Source organism: Puma concolor, chromosome A2, assembly GCF_028749965.1.
Source record: "Puma concolor isolate L17-30 chromosome A2, mPumCon1.1.hap2, whole genome shotgun sequence".
NCBI classification, from domain to species: Eukaryota; Metazoa; Chordata; class Mammalia; order Carnivora; family Felidae; genus Puma; species Puma concolor.
In genome coordinates, this window is record NC_141668.1 from 15,554,964 (window position 1) to 15,578,623 (window position 23,660).

General features: G+C 37.2%; 1 protein-coding gene across 8 annotated transcripts in view; it reads right to left on the reverse strand.

Annotated features, from left to right (window-relative positions):
* LUC7L2 (LUC7 like 2, pre-mRNA splicing factor) overlaps positions 1-23,660 on the reverse strand; it is a 69,268-nt gene that overhangs the window by 32,135 nt on the left and 13,473 nt on the right. For 2 of the 8 annotated variants that reach the window (XM_086688894.1, XM_025930028.2), the window contains one exon: positions 11,061-11,155. In XM_086688894.1, the coding sequence (XP_086545020.1) occupies positions 11,061-11,155 (95 nt within the window). Of the gene's footprint in view, positions 1-11,060; positions 11,156-11,647; positions 11,722-12,730; positions 12,802-15,565; positions 17,397-22,554; positions 22,639-23,660 lie in introns of those variants that run through there. The other 6 variants (XM_086688901.1, XM_086688858.1, XM_086688866.1 and 3 more) reach the window with 6 other exon arrangements.

Here is a 23,660-nt window from a genome sequence, read left to right on the forward strand (position 1 = left end):
CTAGAGAACAAGTGAAACAGTGACATGACAGCAGGACAGAGAGCACAGGAAATACAAACCTGTGGCCATTTGAACCCTTCCATATACCTTCCAATGCCAATGCTATTTTCTAAAACAAATTGCCTACATTTTGATTCTTCTTTCACCTTCACTTTCTCTCTTCACATTTGTAAAATCTCTCTTCCATACATGTTCAATGTTTGAGTTAAGCCCCAGCTCAAGAACAAGAGAAAGTCTAATATGGCAAACCCTTGAAATAACAAAACTTGGGTATGAGTTTAAGTTATGCCATATTATCTTAAAAAATAAAAATTAGGGGCGCCTGGGTGGCGCAGTCGGTTGAGCGTCCGACTTCAGCCAGGTCACGATCTCGCGGTCCATGAGTTCGAGCCCCACGTCGGGCTCTGGGCTGATGGCTCAGAGCCTGGAGCCTGTTTCCGATTCTGTGTCTCCCTCTCTCTCTGCCCCTCCCCCGTTCATGCTCTGTCTCTCTCTGTCCCAAAAATAAATAAAAAACGTTGAAAAAAAAATTAAAAAAAAAAATAAAAATAAAATAAAAATTAAGTAGGGCACCTGGGTGGCTCAGCCAGTTAAGCCTCAGACTTCGGCTCAGGTTATGATTTCCCAGTTCGTGGGTTCAAGCCCTGCGTCAGGTCTGTGCTGATAGCTCAGAGCCTGGAGACTGCTTCAGATTCTGTGTCTGCCTCTCTCTTTCTGCCCCTCCCCTGTTCACACTCTCTCTCTCAAAAATAAAGATTTAAAATAAATAAACACATAAATAAACACATAAATATATTAAGCTTTTTCTTTCCTAATTCCAATCCTGGCATTCAAACTAACAAGTCCAACATGACTATTGGGTGAAGAGGGAAGGGGCACACTGTGCATGCAGAGTAGTTCCTGCTTTTTACCACTTCCTATTTAGTAACTACCTGTTCCCACTCGTATGTTCCACTTCCAAGTCCATTTTTCCCTGAGTGGATAAAGAAAAATAAAGCTCCTCTTCTAGCTTTTCTTAATATTGGTGGTTGCTGGATTTATTTAATTTTTTTTTGAGAGAGAGAATCTGCATGCGCCCGCAGGGAAGGGGCAGAGAGGAGACTGAACCCCAAGTAGGCTCTGCACTTTCAGCACAATGAACTTGAACACAGCACTCAAATCACAAACTGTGAGATCATGACCTAAGCCCAAATCAAGAGTTAGCCATTTAGGGGCGCCTGGGTGGCGCAGTCGGTTAAGCGTCCGACTTCAGCCAGGTCACGATCTCGCGGTCCGTGAGTTCGAGCCCCGCGTCAGGCTCTGGGCTGATGGCTCAGAGCCTGGAGCCTGTTTCTGATTCTGTGTCTCCCTCTCTCTCTGCCCCTCCCCCGCTCATGCTCTGTCTCTCTCTGTCCCAAAAATAAATAAAAAACGTTGAAAAAAAAATTAAAAAAAAAAATTCTATTAAAAAAAAAAAAAGAGTTAGCCATTTAACCAACTGAGCCACCCAGAAGCCCCTTGGTAATGTTTTTTGATGAACATAGCAGAGAATACTTTCTTATCCATTTCAAACCAACATATGCAAAGATATCTAGGTAACATTAAAACAAAAATCCTTGCTTTACAAAGACTATACCGTCGGAGACAAGACAGAGAGAGAACACATATATAAACAAGATGAACTAACAAGTGCCTATTCAGCAGTATGGAGAGCAGGTGCTACATGAAGGGGTCAGAGGCTAAACAGCTACAGGCTTAGGCAATCACACGTACTAAGCCAAGCAGGATTCAAATGTGTAAAGGAGAAAAGTTATCCCAGGAAAAGAAAGAGATGCAAAAATAAGAAGCACACTGGGGAAGGAAAATAGACAACAATGAATAAATCAGTCTGGTAAATGGGGCGCGTGGGTGGCTCAGTTGGTTGAGCATCTGACGTTGGCTCAGGTCATGATCGCAGTTTGTGACTTCGAGCCCTGCGTCGGGCTCTGTGCTGACAGCTCAGAGCCAAGAGCCGGCTTCGGATTCTGTCTCCCCCTCTCTCTCTGCCCCTCCTGTCACACTCTGTCTCGCTCTCGCTCTCAAAAATAAATATTAAAAAAAAAATTTTTTTTTTTAATCAGTCTGGGAAAAAGAGAGGACCAAATTGATTTATCCATTCAAGGAAGAGGTAGATTGGTCTAAGGATTTTACATTGGGGGCCATATGTATAACAGGGAAACACCCAAAGTTTCTGTGGGGAAGCAACATACGCTAAGTTTATTTCCACTTAGAAATGACTGGCTTAAATTTCTTAACATTTAGATCTCTTTAAATGTCATTTCATCAAAAAAGTTTTCTCTAACCACCCTGAGTAGCTTCTGGACCACTGTCTCAGACTGTCTAAATTACCTAACCATGCGTTTTTTCCTCTGGCAACTTAAATCACTACCTGAAATCACATTATTTCTTTTCACTTAGTGTGTGTCTCCAACATCAGAATGCAAGCTCCTACCACTAAAGGAGAAACCCGTGTTCACTTCTGTATCCCCAACACCGCACATAGTATGTCCTCAATAAGTACTTGTTAGGCGAATGAATGAATGTTGTTCACAGCAATCAGTACCACTCCCAAAGAGATGAAAAAATAAATCACCTTTTGGAGAAAATTTTTTTGTTAATCTTTACTGTAAATCCTTTACCTTCTCCATTCAGCCCTCACTAGCCTAGTATCTCTTGCTCCCTTTTTTCTATTTCTTCCTCCTCTTAATTTCAATATTACTTAAATGCCATTACTCCAAACACTGTAATAAATATCATAAAAGGGAAAAAACAGAAAAACCTAAATTTGGAAATTTTACAAATAAAATTATCCAAATAAATTAATATTTATGCCTATATTTTTTGATCCTGTAGACCAGCCATGTCTATGGGACAAAATACATTCAAGATATTTAACTCTATACAGGTCAAAAAACAAACAAAAATGCTTTTACAAGTTCCCTTAATGAGAATCGTCAAACTAAAAAGGATTTTTCTTAAGACATCTGTCTTTGCACATCAAGGTAGAATTCATCAATTTAAAGAATATTTCCACGGGCACCTGGGTGGCTCAGTTAGTTAAGCGTCCAATGCATGATTTGGGCTCAGGTCATGATCACACAGCTCAGTGAAATCAAGACGCATGTTGGGTTTTATGCTGACAGCACAGAGCCTGCTTGCCATTCTCTCTCCCTCTCTCTGCCCCTCCCTTGCATGTGCATGGGCTCTCTCTCAAAATAAACTAAAAAAAAAAGTATTTCCAGTGAGACAATCTGTGAGTTTGCTTGATGTTTGTAGTTTAATCCCCGTACAACAAATATTTGTTTCGAGTTTTCACTTATTATCATGGGCTTGTTCCATTCTGTGTTCACTGTCTTCATCCTCCAAATGATACATTTATAACTCCATCCTCTCTTTTTCATTAAATAGCTTCAGAGAGACACTAGTTTCCTCAGACTTGTTAAAACGCAGTTTACAAAACTGTACCTATCTCTAAAACAGATCTGAAGAATTCAAGGAATACCTGGAGGATGATTTGAGGTTCTCAGGTAATAAGCATTTATTGAGAATCATTGTACAGAGAAGTAAATGTGACACTGAAATACGTTAATCATGTACCAAACTATGAAAAACAATCTGCTTAAAAAAAATTTATGTTTATTTATTTTGAGAGAGAGACAGAGAGGCAGAGCATGAGTGAGGGAGGGCCAGAGGAGGGAGACACAGAATCCATAGCAGGCCCCAGGTTTTGAGCTGTCAGCACAGAGCCCAACACAGGGCTTGAACCCACAAACTGTGAGATCATGACCTGAGCCAAAGTCTGACGCTTAACTGAGCCACCTAGGCGCCCCCCAAAAAATTGATCTTTACTACTTTATACTGTTTCAAGACTCATCCTAGCAGGTTAAGTCCAAGATTTAAAATTTGCTTCAAAAAAACAAACCAAAGGACATAAGTGATTATAAATAAGGCAGCTATGTGGTAAAAGATTTATTGAAGTTGCTGTATGGGTACATGAAATTCATTACACAATTATATTTTTATTTATAGCTGAAATTTTCTATTATAGAAGTTAAAAAAAGGGTGCCTGCGTGGCTCAGTTGATTGAGCGCTGACCTTGGCTCAGGTCATGATCTCATGGTTTGTGGGTTCAAGCCCCACATCGGGTTCTGTGCTGACAGCTCAGAGGCTGAAGCCTGCTTCGGATTCTGTCTCTCCCTCTCTGTCCCTCCCCTGCTCACAAAATGTCTCTCTCTTCAAAAATAAACATTAAAAAAAAATTTTTTTTTAATGAACTGCTATGGATCCACTTATATGTAGATTTTTTTATAGTACCATACTGTAAATATATCTTCATGACTTTATTAATAGTTTTTCTGGTTGATTGTAAGAATACAGTATATAATACATACATACAATACATGCAAAATATTGCCAATGGACTGTTAATGTTATTGGTAAGGTTTCCAGTCAACAACAGGGTATCAGTAGTTCAGTTTTGGGGAAGTCAAAAGTTACACAGGGATTTATGCCTGTGCAGGGCTCAGCACCCCTAGACCTGTGCTGGTCAGCAGTCAACTGTGTATTTGTATTTTTTTTAAATTTTTTTTAATGTTTATTTATTTTTGACAGAGAGAGAGAGAGAGAGAGAGAGCGCGAGCGAGCATGAGTCGGGGAGGGGCAGAGAGAGAGGGAGACACAGAATCTGAAGCAGGCTCCAGGCTCTGAGCTGTCAGCACAGAGCCTAATGCGGGGCTTGAACTCGCAGACTGCAAGATCATGACCTGAGCCAAAGTCAGACGCTCAACCAACTGAGCCACCCAGGTGTCCCTGTATTTGTATTTAGCCATTAATCTAAGTAACAAATTTGCTGAGCAACCTCAACTAAAGTCATACTAAAACTATAACAAGATTCTAGAATACATGGTCTCTGGATCACCTTTAAAAAAAAAAAAATCACTTCAGGGGTGCCTGGGTGGCTCAGTCAGTTAAGTATCTGACCTCAGCTCAGGTCATGATCTCATGGTTTGTGAGTTCGAGCCCCACATTGGGCTCTGTGCTGATAGTTCAGAACCTGGAGCCTGCTTCGGATTCTGTGTCTCCCTCTCTCTGTCCCTCTCCTGCTCATGCTCTGTCTCGTAAAAATAAATAAAACATGTTAAAAAAAATTAAAAAAAAAAAATCACTTCCACAAGCCTCAAGTGTATTATTTTGAGTATATAGAATGAATGACTGCAATATTATTCAGTATGAAAAAAAAAAGGTTACTTCCCAAGGTTATATGTACCCCAAGTTGAATAGTTTAGGATATTCATGTGCTACTTTGCCAATAAAGCTATAAACAATATTGAGGGTTTGGTTTTTAAAGTTTTAATTATTCAGTGGGAAGCTTTTTTTTTTTTTTTCAACGTTTATTTATTTTTGGGACAGAGAGAGACAGAGCATGAATGGGGGAGGGGCAGAGAGAGAGGGAGACACAGAATCGGAAACAGGCTCCAGGCTCTGAGCCATCAGCCCAGAGCCCGACGTGGGGCTCGAACTCACGGACCGCGAGATCGTGACCTGGCTGAAGTCGGACGCTTAACCGACTGCGCCACCCAGGCGCCCCTCAGTGGGAAGCTTTTAATGTGCCTCTGACTTCCTTGACACCAAAGGTGTTTTTGGTTTAGGCAGTTTCTCCAAGTGCTTGTTAAAGGAATGCATATTTTTATAATACTATGAGAAAAAAGAAACGCATACTTTTTTTTAACAGACTGAGAAGAAAATACAAACAGCAAACCTGCTTGATATGAAGACATTATATATAATATACTTCAAAAGCCAAAACTGGTAAAACCTAGGTTGCAAAAACTGGAATTTTCACAAAGTGGGAAGGCTCTAGAAATGTTATGTAAATTAAAAAAAAAAAAAAAAATCAAGTCAGTAATGTGGGCTAATGTTAAAAACAATTGTTTAAAAAAATACCAAAGCAGGGGCGCCTGAGTGGCCATGGGTTAGGCGTCTGACTTCAGCTCAGGTCATGATCTCAGTTTGTGGGTTTGGGTCCCACGTCGGGCTCTGTGCTGACAGCTCAGAGCCTGGAGCCTGCTTCAGATTCTGTGTCCTCCCCCGTCCCTGTCCCCCCATGCACTCTCTCAAAAATAAACATTAAGAAAAGAAATTAAAAAAAAAATACCAAAGCAGCCCTAAATAAACCATTTGTTGATTTGCTTATCTACAAACCAATTTTTCACATCTGCATTTGAAACTACTGCTGTCATACTCTAATCAGAAGCTCAAAGAACCCAAGATACTGCCCAGCTCCTCAGAAGTTGCAAGAAAACACATTTCCACTAACAATCATTAACTCTTGAAACTTAAGTTAGTTCTGTAACAGATTTATTTAGTGTTCTACTTTGGGTAAATCAATTATTCATTCAACACAACGGAGGGACAGTGTTCTAGATGCTGGGGACACCGCGCTCCACAAAACATCCCTGTTCTTACTGTGAAACTTACATTCTAGTGGCTGGTTGAGAAAATTTTGTGGTTTTTCTTTCTTACCACCTATTCTTCTTCTCCATATTTTCATGGGTCTCTTACATAGGTACTACCAAGACTGCAGCAGTTTTAAAGTTCAGGTTTGTATGTATCCAAGTAACTGATTTTAGACCAGCCCTTAAACAGAATAGTTTAGAGAAACAATAAAGGAGTTTCAATTAGTAAAAACTACACTTTAGATAGGGGCGCCTGGGTGGCTCAGATGGTTAAGTGTCCAACTCCTGACTTCGACTCACGTCATGATCTCAGAACCTATTGGGGCACTATAAAATCAACTCAGAATTTTTGAAACTAATAATCCTACCTAATCACTTCAAAAAGACAGAAAATTTTTACTTTATCCCTGTCCCTTAATATTTCTCAATTTTAAACTTTAAATTCTATTTCTCAGCAGTAGAATCTCTTTACTTAAACAAACTTTCATGGAAAAGCTCTATACTTAAAATGTGTAAAATTCTAGTTGAAATAGTAAAGACTGGCCTGTCCCCATGTTCTTAGTGCATGAAATGCCTCCAAGGACATTTCAGAAGCATCTACAAGTCACTGCCTTAAGTAAATGTGCTATCTAAAAAATTAACAGAAACATTTTTTTTTTAAAGGAGATTTAAATAGCTCTTAAGATTCGTGTGTGTTTCGGGGCACCTGGGTGGCTCAGTCGGTTGAGCGTCCAACTTCGGCTCAGGTCATGATCTCGCGGTCTGTGAGTTCGAGCCCCGCGTTGGGCTCTGTGCTGACAGCTCAGAGCCTGGAGCCTGCTTCGGATTCTGTGTCTCCCTCTCTCTCTGCCCCTCCCCTGCTCATGCTCTGTCTCTCTCTGTCTCAAGAATAAAAAAAAAAAAAAAAAAAAGATTCGTGTGTGTTTCTATAATTGTCAGACATCTGACAAGCACAGCTTCTCTGAGCCCTAATTTTTCCCATCTATGAAATAACGACCTTCTACTATAATCATGACGCCTGTCAATCCTACAACTGTACTATGATGGCTATAATAAAATTAGTAGTGGCCATTTCTGATTTTAGGACAGGCACATCATGAGAGTGTACATTTTCTTTTTAAAATTTTTTTTTTTTAACGTTTATTTATTTTTGAGACAGAGAGAGACAGAGCATGAACAGGGGAGGGGCAGAGAGAGAGGGAGACAGGATCTGAAACAGACTCCAGGCTCTGAGCTGTCAGCACAGAGCCCGACGCGGGGCTCGAACTCACGGACCGCGAGATCGTGACCTGAGCCGAAGTCGGCCGCTTAACCAACTGAGCCACCCAGGCGCCCCGAGAGTGTACATTTTCATCTCTGTAGATCTTAATTTCAAGCTTCTGTTACCATCTCTGCTTTGGATTTAATGCTTCTATAAATTATTACTACTACACATCTTTTTCCTAGATCACAAGGAACCAGACTGAAAGATATGTTTTTGAGCACTTCAATATACTTATTTTTCTTCAGGGAAGGTATGTACCAGAAATAATGTATTTAGGAGAAAAAAAGGACAATTTTGTTTAGGTTTCTGTTTTGCCTGACCTGAAAGCAGATGCTGCCTACTGTTTGGATAGTGACTAGAACAGGAAGAAACCAAGCGTGTCTAAAGAAGGCAATGAATGAGACTAAAACAAGACACTATTATAGAGGAATATGAAAATAACCCAAGCCTTTAAAATAAAGCAGCTTCCTCAGTTATAAAGAAACAGTCGCACTTCTTTAAAAATCATAAGCCAAATAAACATATACACAATTATTTGCCTCTCTGTTGTACACCTGACCTCCTCTTATTAGTTTATGAATTAGTTATACCAGAGTATCAGACTACTGAAAGGTAAAATATTACAGAGCATTTTCACCAAACTAAATTCCAAAAATATTCCATACTAATAGCTGTGAGTACGTTTTTAGAAATCACACTCTCCATCTCCAAAAAATGCCAGAGAATACATTTCTGTGTATTCTGCTAAATAATCTAGAGTATTAGTGAGTCATATTCTGTTGGAAGTGACAAATCTGAGCAACGGGTAAACTTTAGTTATGCAACAAAGAAAAAGCATTATAAAATTAAGAGTTACAATTCAGTTCTTTTCATCTAATTTGTTAAAACAACAACAACAAAAGAGAAGCAGGCATTTCAATGTAAAGGCAAATGAAAACAGGCTAACAATGTATGAATAGTTAGACTATGCCAGAAAAGGAGTTGTTCTACAGAGACTGGTTGCTAAAGAAGTCATAACTCTGTAATTACAAACCATCTGTACACAGGATGAACTGTTATAAATAGCTCTTTTTCCTAATAAGGGTCATGAGAAAGTCACACTATGGATAGTTTTGAGTTCTCAAGGAGACCACTCTATAACCCTGGATTCTCACAAAGTCCTATAGCCAATCTATAAAGTTCTGATTAATTCTCAAAGAGGTTCACAACTACTTAATCTCATTCTTACATACGACAATCTCTTGCCTATTACACTGACAAAATGAGGTATTTTCATCCACAGTTTCCCTGACAAGTACATGTAGAAGGGCTTTTGTTAACTGTTTTTAATATAATCCAAGCACCATCAATTTTAAGCCTCAGCATTCAATTCTGTACCATAAGAAAAAGTAACCAATTCATACTTTTTCTATCATCAATTTAAAATGTGTATTTCTGGAGCACCTGGGTTGCTCAGTCGGTTAAGCGTCCAACTTCGGCTCAGGTCATGATCTCAGGGTTCATGGGTTTGAGCCCCGTGTCAGGCTCTGTGCTGTCAGCACAGAGCCTGGAGCCTGCTTTGAATTCTGTGTCTCCCTCTCTCTCTCTCTCTGCCCCTCCCCTGCTTGCACTCTCTCTCAAAAATAAAAGTAAACATAAAAAAAAAAATTTTTAATGTGCATTTCAGAGATGTTAACATTTGAGAAAATGTGCATCTTATAAATCTACCAGACAAGAACTTTACAAGAAGCAAAGTCCAAGACCAACATAATGAAAAATTAAGTACTCCCTAGAGTAGAAAACATGCTGAATAAAATTCAGTTTTGGTCCCAGTTTTACTTTAAATCAACAGAACTATGTGATTTTGAGCAACTCACCTACGAACATTAAGGCTGTGAATCATTTACCTCACAAAATAGTTTTAAGAAATGAGCGTAATTGCCTATGTACATTATAAAATGTAAAGCACAACTGTGATTCTTACTAATAATGCCATATCTGAAGAATATAACACTGTGTCCAAGTCTTGCTATGGCTGGTTTTAAGTCTTAAAAAAAAATAAAACTAAATTTGTCATTTTGGTAATTAATCCCGTTCTCAAAATCTATTTGAAGTGATTAACTTAGCCATTAAATAAAATGACTTTGTTAAATTTACTACAATAGTAAGAAGAATCAAAGGATACTCCAGATAATTGTCGATTTTTCACATTTCAAATGTTTTATATCACAGTAGAAAATACATTACCCAGTAGATACAAGGGCTAACTTATCTGTCATAGTTCTAATTCAAATGCTCAGAATCTAATTTCTTACCTTATGTTATTCTTAAAAAAAAAAAAAAAAAAAAAAAAAAAATTCAAGTATTACATGTTTTTAAACATAGGCTCTCTTTTTCCTTTTAACATAATACAGTTTCCACAGTCTTTCCTACTGGAATAAGACAAAAGTGTTTCCTACTGCATATGCCTTGGTATCTATCTGTTAGAGGTATTTAATTCTTCCTATTAAGAAGAAACCATTCATTTAGACTAATTTAACTACAGGAACTCATCACTTCTGAAAATGGAAATCACAAAGCTTTTCATCATTTCAGGCAAATGAGAAATAAAGCCAACTAAATGTTTAGCTGCCATCACAGCTACCCAGAGAAGGGAAGCTCTTACAGTGAGTAACCATTTCAACCACATCAAGTCAGGAAATCAGATCCTTTGTTCCATTTAAACAGGTCCATCATCATGTGGTTTATCTTTCAAATTAAAATGATGAAAAATAAAAAAATGATGATACTCCAAGGTCAACCAACATGACTAGATATAGCATCTAAATTAAACGAGCTTTTACATTAGAAGTCAGCAATATAAAATGAATTTAAGTGACAACATTACTAGCAAATTAAGCTCTGTGAATTTAAGTATTTACTAAAATGTTTTCTCCACTATGAGTTCCAGAATATAACGTGCACAAATCTTAATATATAATGCTTTGGATAAAAGTCTACTCTGCCCAACGGTAAAAAAAAAAACTATTTTAAAAATCATTTATATTATTTTGGAACTAAAAGCGCAACTATAGTGCAGTAATTGCCTCTATATTCCAAATAAGAAAGGCTTTTCCAAAAACTGCTCTGAAGAAGGAAAAAATGATAAAGCACAGCAACTACTTTTGGGAGGAATCCCATTTTTGCAGTTGGGAAACTCAAACAATATAAGGGATGCAAATACCTCTTCTAACAGTGTTTTAAAAAATCACCACATAATAACTTGACAAGGAATTAAGTCTTTATCAAGTAGTTCATTTTCGAAGGATACCAATAATCAAACAATAGATTTAATAAATACGTACAGTTCCAGAGAGGACATCATGGGGGCAACAGTTGAGAAGGTGACTCTTGCACACTCGGTCATCACTGAATTTGATTCGTTGGCGAGTAGTATCTCCTGTAATATAGGAAAGTTAATAACATTCAAGGTTAGACAACTGGAAAATACTTACTTTCTGAGAGCCCTACTATCACTAGCTTTTTCTGTGTGGCTATACACACATATATTTATAAATCAGCTCAAGAGGGATTAGTTTTTTATATAATATCCCATGAAAAAACTATTTTAGACATGCAGCTGCAGTATGTGTACTGCAAATATAATTCAAATAGTCAAAGTGGGAAAGCAATGCATTGTTAACAGAGTACTTCAGAAAAGCATAGGATACAGAGCAGGAATGGACTTTAAAGATTATTGAGTCCAACTCCTTCAAACTGCAGATGAGGAAATTGAGGCCCCAAGAGGTTAAGCGACTTGCAGCAGACCCACTAGGAGAGTTTCTACTGGTATACAATGTTCCCTACTTGACGCTAAGCATAGATTTATTTTGTAATTATTTACATTAATTGAAAAACATAAAAAGTAATCTTGCAAACATTGCATACACACTGCGAATCCCCACTGAACCCCAGACGCCATTTCTTCCACTATTTTGTTCCAGCTGAAGTGTCTCCCATTTGCTGCTGGGATGAGTTAGAGAGGGTAGAATAGCGTGTTTAAGAGTGTACAAACCTGGAAGAAGGACTTACACACCAGTCAAACAAAGGCACATTGCCTAAATGAAACGTTAACTTTAATGCCTCCAAAGGTACCATACCTTCACGTTTTAGGTGGTCTGTGCTATATATGGCCAAACTGGGTACATTTAAATTTATTGTCTTCATATAACACAATATACCTCCTAAGCAACAGAAGCATCCAACCTGCTAATCAAATAGGCCTATCTAACTCAAATTTTAAAGAGTCTAAGAAAAATAAAGGTAACTAGCTCTAATAACAAAATATAGATGTTAGTTACAATTGTTTTGCTTAGAATCTCTTTGTGGGGGGGAAAATCTCTTAAGGATGTTTCCTCTATGTAGAATGATCAACCCTAAGAAATGTGTTTTATTTTAGCCTTAAATTGATACCATCATTGATGAATGAAAACCTACTGATGAATTACTGAAGCGAGAACTGTTGGTACCAAAAGAGATTATAAAAACCTCTGTACTTCATGTGATGCCTGGGGCACTCCAAAAACTCATCTAGGAAGTGATCCAATTATTTAATTTGTTTTTTACATGTGAGCAACAAAAAGGTTAAGCCTTTACCCCTTTCACATGGTCTTATTTGAAGAGCTTAATGCAGTCAACTAAATATGTCATTTTCAGGTGGGGTAAGATTTTGTTCAAATTGTTTTAACTCCGTTAAAAAGACTTAACACTCTAATTTGCAATCAGGGTATATTATATTTAAGAAAAATAATTTATAGCTAAAATGATAGCTTCAGAGCAGTTCAACAATAGGTTTTCTAGAGGCTAGTCTCTAGTTAAAGTAGGTTATTTTTGACACCACAATTTGGAATAAATCATTTAGTGTTCACGCCTGCTACTATAATAAAGGTTATTTTGATGGTCCTTTTTTCCTTTTAAACACAACTGCTTTTGTTCCACATTCATTAACACATCTGAAAAGTTAGTGATAACTCACGGCTCGGCGAATGCGGGGCCTTTCTGACACTCCCTTGCAGATTGAAGTAGGCAGGCATAGATACATTGAACCTTTACAAATAAAACAAGGGGCCAGATTGTTCAGTTTGTATAGAATAGACTCTGCCAGCAATTTCAATACAGCATCTAGAAGTACATGTTGACTGTAAAGATTCTTGTATATGAAAACAAAAGTGAACAAAATCAGGGTGTTTTATTTTTCAAAATATTGACTTAACAAGTGTAACCCTACAAAAGAATATGATTGACCACAGGAAAAAGTCCAATGCTGGAACTCTAGGAAATGCTCTGTGGGCCAACTGGGGTTTTTAAAAAATGCTTTTTAAAAAATTTTACCTCATTTTAGACTTTGGGGAGGGCCTAAGTTCACATTAGAATAAGTTAAGCTCACACCAGAAAGGCAATGCTATATACTAGACATTTTTTGCTTACTGGCATGTAAGAAAAACTGTCTTATTTAAAATCTCTACCCAAATTATATTAAGAAACTTAAAGATCATGTAGGTTTTAAGTAGGAAAAAAAAACCCTTTCATATCTAGGACTCTCCCTGCTATAATATCTAAGCTTTTTAGTATGTTAACAAGAGTACTGTTTCAATGCTATGTCAAACTAATGGCTCAAGATTATTATAAACCAGGCTTTAGAATAAAATCAAGGTTCTTAGGAATCTTACTAATCAAACATTTGTGAAGTAGGGCGACTGTTTTTGCTTCAGAAATCACATTAAATCTAATATTAAGATATATGTGCCCTGAAGACACAGCTATCAGGTGAAATATAAACAATTCCAAATATGAATTTAGCAAAGACTATCTTTGATGAGTTTTTACAAAAAGAATCTACTTCTATAAATGCCAAAAAGTGTTTTAAAGTAACTTCTCAGTGCCTCAAAATGCTTGCTCTAAAAACATTTGATAACTGCAAACACAATAAATACAGCTATCAAATATCAGCCTATGCATTACAGAAACCTTTAAGACAATGAAATAATAAAACCCCTAATAATTTAAGATACAGAAATATCCTGAGGAACTAGCAACTAAGTATCTGTTTATTTGTATTTTTAAAGCTTTACTTAAGAGTCTTAAGGTTAACATTTTAAAATAATTTGTTTACACTACCAAGCAGTATTTCATTAATTTATTTGGGCATATACCATGGAAGTATAATTTGGCTAAATCAACAAAGAATTTTTAAAATAAAAATACTGGTAATTTTGGTTTCTGTCAAGGTATCTGGCCCAAACCATGTTTTTCAAAAGAAACTTGGTAAAACAGTGCCCATGGGGGGGGGGGGGGGGGTGTTGGTAGGGGGAGGGAGACTACAATTAATAAAAAACAATTATGAATCAAATCTTTGAATACAAAGAATTACTTTATGAATTCAATATACTTTATCTTTGGGTATTCTGGGCCTATATTCATATAAAAATTACCTGAGTTATGAAAAAACAATTACCTTCTTACACTAACATTGGATCCAAATCACAGAATCAAACCTATTAGTGAAAGTATCTCCTCTGGGCTAGTCAATGGGGCTACAAATAGGCATATAATTAGAAGCTCTCTACCCTCAAGGAGTCCATGATTCTGAGAGAGAAAGAGGACATTTAACAAGTAATAAAGGTAGCATGACCCGAGTGCCAAATGGGTTTCACTAACAGTAGTACTTCAATACTTCTAAGATGCTATAGAATGGCCACCAAGGATGGAGAGGTTAGAAAAAAGGCTTCATGCAAAAAGTAGAAGCCCAATTTTAAAGAAAAGATAGGACTTAAACCACAGGAAAGAAGAAGAACATTCCAAACTGGAGTATTATCTTTGACAAAGTTTATAGAGGCAGAAAGGCTTAGGAAATGGTAAACACAGCAAGTCTTATTTTACTTTGGCAAATGACTTCAATGTAAGGGAAGAGCAAAGTTGGGGTCAGAATACTGTGTGGGTAATACCTGATTTCTTAATTTTTTTCATTTTTTTCTTCAATCCAGATTTTTAGTATATAAACAAAGTAAAAAAAAAAAAAAGTTTAAAAATTATGGGGCAGAGATTAGATCAAGTGATTTAATAGCAACACAATGTCCTAACCATAAAAGTATGGAGGTTGCTCTGCCCTATAACCTCTACATTAATTAGGCTTTGTACATACCTACAATGCCAAGTTTGTAGAATAAGAAACTTGACTGAGAACTCTGCTGGGCAAAGTGCCTTTCATCTGAATGCAAGCATCAAAATTTCTGTCAATATTTCCTACCAAGCAACTAACTTCAGAGTAACAACTTATTTTACCTCTCTCTTTGATTCAACCCCTTCATGAGCTTCACAAATTGTAATTTGTATTTGGGAATACCTGATTGCAGGGGTACAATAAAAAGTGGAATGCCTAATATTCCTCTCAAAAGTTTTTCAGCAAGTTAACAGGGCCTAACATGGCAGTGAAGCAGTTTCACTTGGGGAATGCCAACAGGCTGCTCTAAAAAGGCGGCTCCTGTCCAAACTGTACTCAAATATTGCTATTCTCAAAATCCCCTCCAATCTGTTGGGAGGGAAAAATAAGCCCACTGCAAAATGCCAACACCACTATTTTATGGTCCTACCTTTTCTGAAACAGACTTAAGACCTAAATTGTACTAGTAACAATGAAAACCAGCCTATATCGTATCTGACATTGTTTTACATGGTGCATGCTATTTTACCAATGCCCACCCCCCACCCTCCCTCCAGTACCACCCACCCTCTCCCTCCCATACAAACAATAAATCAAATAAACTTTCATAGATTTAGGTGCTATTTTAAAAACATCAAAATTTTACTTTACCCATTCTCTCCGATGCTCCCTGTATTTTTTTAAGCTGTGAGTGGATGACCATGCTATGTGATCAACAACTGTGAAGGCTAAGCAAAAGTGAACTGAGTTTAGTATTGTAATTAAAAGAACCTTAAAGTCTGTAATATTTGACATATATAATGGTATGCAGAATCCTTATTTTACTGCATATTATCAGGCATTAATGGCAAGCAACTTATTAAAACAACTAATTAATATTTCTTTTGTATAGAATTAGCTTAGAGCTTAGCTTAGGGAAACCAGAGAGAATAAAACTCAACAGCACACAAAGCAAATGGAAGTAACCCCTGGCTTATAAATGGGGCCAGAAAAAGAAAAGCCCTCCCCGCAGGTACACTTATAATGGGCCAAGTGTCACCAATGGCTTAGGACAGAGTAGGCACATTCCCCCTGAAATAAAATGCATACCCCTTCAGTGAGAGGAAAGCAGAGCAAGAAAGACAGGCATCTAACCAAATGCTTAATGCTTCTCATTTCCCTGTGCTCTCAAATCATCAAACACAGAGAAATGCTTCACCTTCTTACCACCATTTCTCGTATTAGCTACTGAGTCCATACAGTAACAAGGAAACTATATAAAGACCCATAGCCAATTTCTAGTCTAGGGCAGGGAGAAACTTGCCCGGCCTCAGTAAACCCTTGTGTTCAGAGGTAAAAGCAGGTGATTACTGCTGCATAGTGCCTACTACACTGAAGAACCGATTTACTTTTACACCCTCCTTGAAGTTTCTCATCAACTACTAACTTCTCCCACCTACCTTTGCTGTTCCTTTAGAATTCAGCCTTAAAACTCATCTGTAAGAACTCTTTTGTAATTATTCTTTTAAAAAATCTATTACTCCATGTAATTGTTAACAAATACACTCAGTTTAATTCACCGTATGTTTACATACTTCAAAGTATAGAATTTGTTTTATAAAAGGACTCACTACCATGTCTTAGCATATTATGATTACAGATGCTTTGAAAACAGTTAATGTGACTTGATACACGTCAAACTTTTCAAGAATATATTTACTACATAAGAAAATGTACTCAGCCGAAGGTGGCAGTGGGAAAAACCAATTATGGTATTCTCCCTCCCAAATGTAATATCAAGTCACTTCTATCTAACAGAACTTATAAAATCATACTGAGTGAATAGGAGAAAATTTCCTTTACCCCGGAAAATGCAAAAGTAAGGGTACTATATGGTACAGAAAGGCTATCCCTCCTAATCTTTGCATATGATCCTATAGGTTTATAATTACAAATAGGTACTGTTACCCCCACCAGAAGCCCCAAGACAACCCCAACATTTAAAAAGTGCAATGCCCATTGTAGAATAAATTTCTAGAACAAGTTCGTTCTTACCAAGTATGATCAAAGATCAATAATGCTAAAACAACTTTTTAAATCTACCAGCCTACTTGTCTATAAAAATCCCTGTAACAAATTATAAAGAATGAGACAGGGAAATAACCTTTGTATTAGGTGAAAAAGCTTGCATGATATTTAAGAGCTAACAGAATGGTGATGGAAATGTGAGAACAGAAATACTAAAGTAGCTACATTCCAAAGGCTCTATTCCACCCCTTGCCACAACTATATCTTCTCTCATTACACAAGCAGAGTCTTGGCCACTGGCTGGGGTAGTGGTGGAATACATACTTCACGAAATCTGTCAATAGATTTCTCCTTTTAGACTTAAGAAACACATCAGAAAAGCCTTATTAATAAATTGTTACCTAAAAATTAAGTTCTAGATTATACAGAATTTGTTATTATGATACAAGTCATAAAGGAAAATTAGTCATTAAAAGGTTGCAGCCTGCTAAATTTTGTATTTTGATACTTACTTGCAGAGCTGCAATTCTGATACAGTAACACTTGTACTCTGGGTATCTGGTGCCTTCTATCATCCACAACTTTCTATACACAAAATTAGAAGTAACGAAAGCTATCTCTGGCTATGAAGAAATAGCTGAAAAGAACCAAAGAAAAAGTGATTGGCTTAATTTACCAAAAAGACAAGTTCTCACTGGTTGGCTATAGCTATGAAAGCTAAGTAGGAGCCTCCCCAAATCAAAAAATAATGAAGAAATAAAAAAGGAAAAGAAATGAGAATATCAAAAGACAGAAGTGACAGACATCTCAATGATAAAGGAAGTTAAAATGAAAAACAGAGATTACCATGAAGGAGACTGAGCCTTCTAACTACTGAAACGACACAGGAGAAATACTGTGTCACATTAGATACACGCTAAATTCACAAGGATTGCCTCTGGGGAAAGGACTGTGACTCTGAAGCGAAGAGAAGGAACTTCATTTGTAATGCTTTGTTTTTTTTTTTTAATTTGAAGAAAACATACAAAATAACATCTGTTTACTCCTATAGGTGTTTGAGAGTCTTTTGTATTTTTAAACAGTATTTGCAAAATTAGGCCCCTATAATCAGCATCACAGAACTCATCACTTAAAATTAAACGTAACTGCTCATGAGTAAATCTTCATTCCCTACTAGACTTTCAGTCCCTCTAAGGTTAGTCTTGTATCACTCTTTACTGCAGAGACAAAAGATAAGAAAACAAATATGTCCATAATCTCTAAGGAAAGGAATAGCTAAATCAACTCAGCAACTTGGGAGATATTCAGGAAAGAAAAATTCTATTCTTATCAACAATTACTATACCCTAAAGCACATCAGCCAATAAGTATACAGAACACCATGCCTAAGGGAAGTATCCCTCTAAACACTAAGAAGCAAATTAAATAACATGGGAATTTCTCAAAATACGAACGCATGGTTTCTAGAACCTGAGATGAATCCACTATTACCTTAACAAGCATGTCCCGCTGTTCTCCTGTCCACAATGTAAAACCACAGCCATTCCCCCCCACCCCGCCCCAGTTTCTAGTCCAGGGGTTATCTTTGATAAGCAACTTTTCCCACATCCAGGCACCTTTTCACATTCCCACAGGTTGGTGAAATCCTGCAAAACCACTGGTCACTGTAGACCAAAACACTATTGGAGAGGTGAGAATTAAAGCTAAATGAGGTAATGTCACTCTAGAAGTCTAGATGAACCTCTCTAGGGACTCCTAGAACTCTCCATCTCACAGGTATATATTTCTTCTGGTCAGTTATTTCCACTTCCGGTCTTGGGTACGTACAGTTCAAGCAGCTTTTTCTTTCATATGAACAACTACAATTTTCATTCCAAAGTATGAGATTTGTACAAAAGATGATTTTAGGTATTGTATGATTTTACCAACAGGATTTCACCAACATTTTAAGCACTACTCATTTAGTGGTGATTCTTTATCACGATTAAGTTTAAAAGTACACGAAGTCCATCTAGTGCTTAACACCTAACAAGTTCTAATGTTTAGCACAAAGTGACAACACAGTCTAGGTTACCTCTCTTTTTTTGTGAGTCTAAGTTACCTCTTAAAATACCATGTTGTTCTCACTGTATTTTTCTGCTGACATAAATTTTCATTTTAAAATTAAATTTTAGAAAGTGAGTTGAAATAAAGAAAATATTAAAAAACAGAAAACAGAGTAAAAAACAGTCAATGTGGTAGTGTGACTAATATTCAGGAAACATTTACCTAGAGAACAGGGTTTCTCAAACTTTAATGTGCATCAGGGTCATGTAGAAGGCTTCTTAAATCATACATTACTGCTCCCAATCCCCAGAATTTCTGGAGTCAGTTGATCTGGGGTGGACCCAAGAATCTGCATTTCTAACAAGTTCTCAGGTATTACTAAAGTTGCTGGTCTAAGGATCACACTTTGAGAATCACTCATCTAGAATAGTGACCGATAAGCTTTTTCTTACAGGGCCAGATAGCAAACATTTTAAGCTTGCAGCCATATGTCTCTTGCTACTCAACTCTGTTTTAAGGCAAAACGGCCATAGACAGTATGTACACAAATAGGCACGGCTGTGTTCCTATAAAGCTTTATTTACAAAAAGCCAAGTGGGCCACAGTGCCAATCCTGACCTAAAATATAACTGAAAATGGTCTACTGTGTAATCTAATAGTAGGACAGAATAAAGAAGCAGTGAGCAACTAAGTATAATGAAGATACTATCCAATAATTATCCAACCTATCTAACTGAAGGGCAAAACTTTGGAAAGTTTAACTCTGAAAGAAAAAACTGAGGTCTCAAGAAGATAAAACAAAACAATTTACCATGCATTCAGGAGACATGACAAAACACTCAGCAAAGGCAGCTTGTTAAATTCTTTTCGTGTTGAATCACACAGGTCAAACATCACTGCACATGGTTCACAACTAAATTAGAACATATGGATCAATATCTAGTGAGAGTTTTTTTTAGAAAAAAATTCTGAAGACTCCTTTCTCTAGCCCATGTTAAACAGCAAAATATGACATTTATTCAGTGTTTACAAACTACTTTTCTCTATTACCTCAATAGATTAACTGATGTATTTTGGCCTTGCCTTCCAATTTCTACCCTAGCAGCTACTAGTGTATGAGAATTTAAATCAAAAGGAACAGAATGACTTTTCTGTAGGTGCTGAATTTGTAAGAGTCCCATCAGAAATGTACCCTCTCTCACTCCCTCATTCTTTCTCCAGCAAAATGTTCCAACTTTCTTCATCTTCTTAGTCGACTTCTTATTAAGAATGATTAAGGTGGACAAGTACAATCACTTATACTTTCTGATAGATTATACTAACATAACAGCCCTAGGCTCTTAGGATTCAACCTATTTCATTTCTAGAATTTCATTCTTGAGGAGCATCTGCCTCATTTATCACAGTTTTGCCTACACTTAGTGACCTTCAGTTCAAAGCCATCTATCTTTGTAACCCCACCACTTGCCTGAACTCAGCAACTTCAAGCTTTAAGGTCTGTATGAAATCACCTGGTAATGAACACGATCTGACTCACTGAATGACCATGATCCATGACTTCAATTTGCCCTTGAGTTCCTGCTACCTATCTTGAACATGCAGCTCACCATTTCTCCTTGTAGGACATCTTATCCAAACCAAATCATTTACTTACTGCTTACAGAGCTTATGCAGTGATAGACAAAATGATTTTTCTTCGGTTCCAACTTATTTACCTAAGTAAAAGAGAGCATAGGCTCTCTTGCATAGGCTTCCTTGAAGACAGCTAAACAGCTACAGACAACCCAAGGACAATACAAGATTATATGAAATGATACTATTCTTATTTTCTGGACCGTCTTGCAGACAGAAATATTCAGAGTTCAAAATGCAAAATGAGTTAAAGTTTGTTTACAACAGATTTACTATACGGATGTTAGCAGAGCTTTCAATGTTTTGATATGCCTGGACCTCTGATGGAAGTCAAATATTTACTAAAACTCTTACTAGGCTTATGGTTAACTACTGTTTAGCCTTTGTTTTTTGCTAAAATTTTTACGTTAAAAGAATTTACAAGCTCTGGAGTAAGATACACCCCATTATTTTTTAAAACGTGTGCTTGTACATCAAAGGCTATGCCTCCTTCACTTAAAATGAACAATCCAAGTAGAATAGAAGAATGGCTTACAACTGACCAAGAAATAAATATGGTTCATTATGCTAATGAGAAAAATAAAAAAAAATGCTCTCAATGTTGATGACAAGTCAAGGAACACAGATTACAGTAAAGATGATTTTATGAAGAAAATCCACTGAAGAAAACACTACTTCAATCTTGGATTCAATTATTCATTTCGCAGAAAGGCAGCAATGTCATACTGTCCCACAGGTTCAACACTTACGTACCATTAAACTTACATTAACAACAAGTAAATTATTTTCTGAACTCTATTTTCCTGGCTATCTCCTAGGATGAGTAGTATCCTTTTAATTTTAGATTCCAGAAAACTATTGTATAATATAACTGATTAGCAGAAATATTAAATTATGATGAAATGTACTCTATTAACTGAGGAAGTACATCATTGTATGGTTAGAAAGATTACCCTGAAAAACAGGTAAAATTATCTGAGAGCTTTAACTTGCCCTCAACATTTCCTAGCCATAATGGGCAACTAATGATGCTATAAAATTCTATTCCATATTCTATATTCTATTAGTCTACTAGTTGTTTGGGGTAGGGGATGTGGGGGTGGGGAGAGGGGTGATGCCATTCCTGGCCTGTTTTAACCTTTCAGAGATGATCTCTATTTAAAGGTTGTTAAGTAATTAAAATGTACAGAGTCCTCAAAACTGCTTACTGTAAATTCCCTAGTTTCCAAACTTAGGATGTAATCTAAATTCATATCCTCAATTTTGTTTAATTCCTATCCCTTGCACCTTGCCAGGCCTTTTTGGGGTCGGGAGCAGAGACTTATAACCAAATTGTATGTGTTGGCAATAGGGCTTTAGCTAAGGGACATCCCTGCAATTAACCTAACTCCGAAGAAATGACTACAGCCTGTGAAAGGACACAAGAGTTCCTCCAACTGTCATAAAGAGTTCTCAAACTGCTGCTCGAATTTTCCTTTGCTACTCCTCCCTACTTTCAAATGGACTACATTCAGGGAAAATAAATTATCCCTCTCCCTTCTATTAACGCTAACAACTGAAACAGAAAAGTATTTATAAAGTTTAATATATCTCAAACTTCAGATAATATACTAATTTATATCTACTTATGGTTCCTCTCTTCTAAAAAGCTTACAATATAATTATTTTTCAATACTTTCTGAGTGTAACATAGGAAATTGTTTGGTTTCCCATTTAACAAATTATTGATTTAACTTGAGGCAAAAAAGGTTAAGCGACTTACCCAAGGTTATAATTAGAGGTACAGCTGGGGCTAGAAACCAGGTCTCCTGAGTCTCAGCCCAGGGCTCTTTTCCTTAGCCCATGATGCCTTATCAGAAAAATCCAAATACAGTCAGACCCCCAGTTACATGGGTATGAGTTACACTGATTCACATATACAAACTTTATATAGTGTGACCAATGTTTCAACTCACGCGGTACCCTGCTTCCATTTATGCAGTATGCCAGGCATCGGCACGATTTTCAGTGGCACACAGGCGGTTGCCACCACCAGGGCCCTAGGCAAAATTGCAAAGAAGGCAAAGTTTGTCTTTGGCCCTCCCACCACCCTTATGCATTCCTCTCCCACCTCCTGGTCATCCCCCTGCCCAGCCTCCCAGCACCATCATGCTGCCCTCTGGTTGTCCAAAGCCCCCCACTTCCACCACTCACCCAGGACTGACCTTCCTGGGAGTGCCCAGTGTTCCAAAATTACCTCTCCATTTCCCTGACACTAAAATTCCTATTTCTAAGAATTTCAATGAAGTTTAGGTAATCTAAATGATTAACTGATTTAAGTAACTCAGAGTAAGGTCTACTTTTAATAGATTTACATCTCCAAGGAGTTTTAAAAAGAATTAAACACTGATTTGGGGGGAGGGGAAGAAGGAAGAAATATTTTTATTGGTGGAGGAGATGGGGAGGTGAGAGGGAAAGGTTTTCCCAGCGCCCTAGGCCTCTTGTGCCACTTCAGATTCCCTGAGACAGGACACTAGGGGTTGAGGGGCATTATTGCAACTTTGAGTCCCACTATCCCAGAAGACTGTAGTTGTCTTATAGTCTCTGGGGTGATTTAAAAAAAAAGAGAGAGAGAGAGAGAGAGAAAGAGAGAGAGAGAGAGACAAAGCTGCCTTAAATACCTTCCCCTACCTACCTTTTCCATCTCTCTCCCACCTCTTGGATCCCCATTTCCACCTCTTAGTGCCAAAGACACCCAACAGCATTCCCTGTAAGCTGTTCCTTTGTCCAATACAAAGCTTTCCATTATGTGGTTTCAAATTATATGGTGTTATTCAGAAACGTATCCATGTCCCCCTACCCCTGGATAACTTGAAGTTGACTGTATGCTAAAAAAGAACAATCCTAATTATTTAAAGGTCCTGAATCATAAGATGAAATATGTAAATTCATTATCTAGTAAGAAGGAAAAGAATGTTCTGATTCTTATCTTGTATACATAAAAGAATTAATCTGGACATCTAAAAAAACATTCAATTCTTTTCCTTGAAAGTAGTAGGTTTCTTACTTCTGGCCCAACACA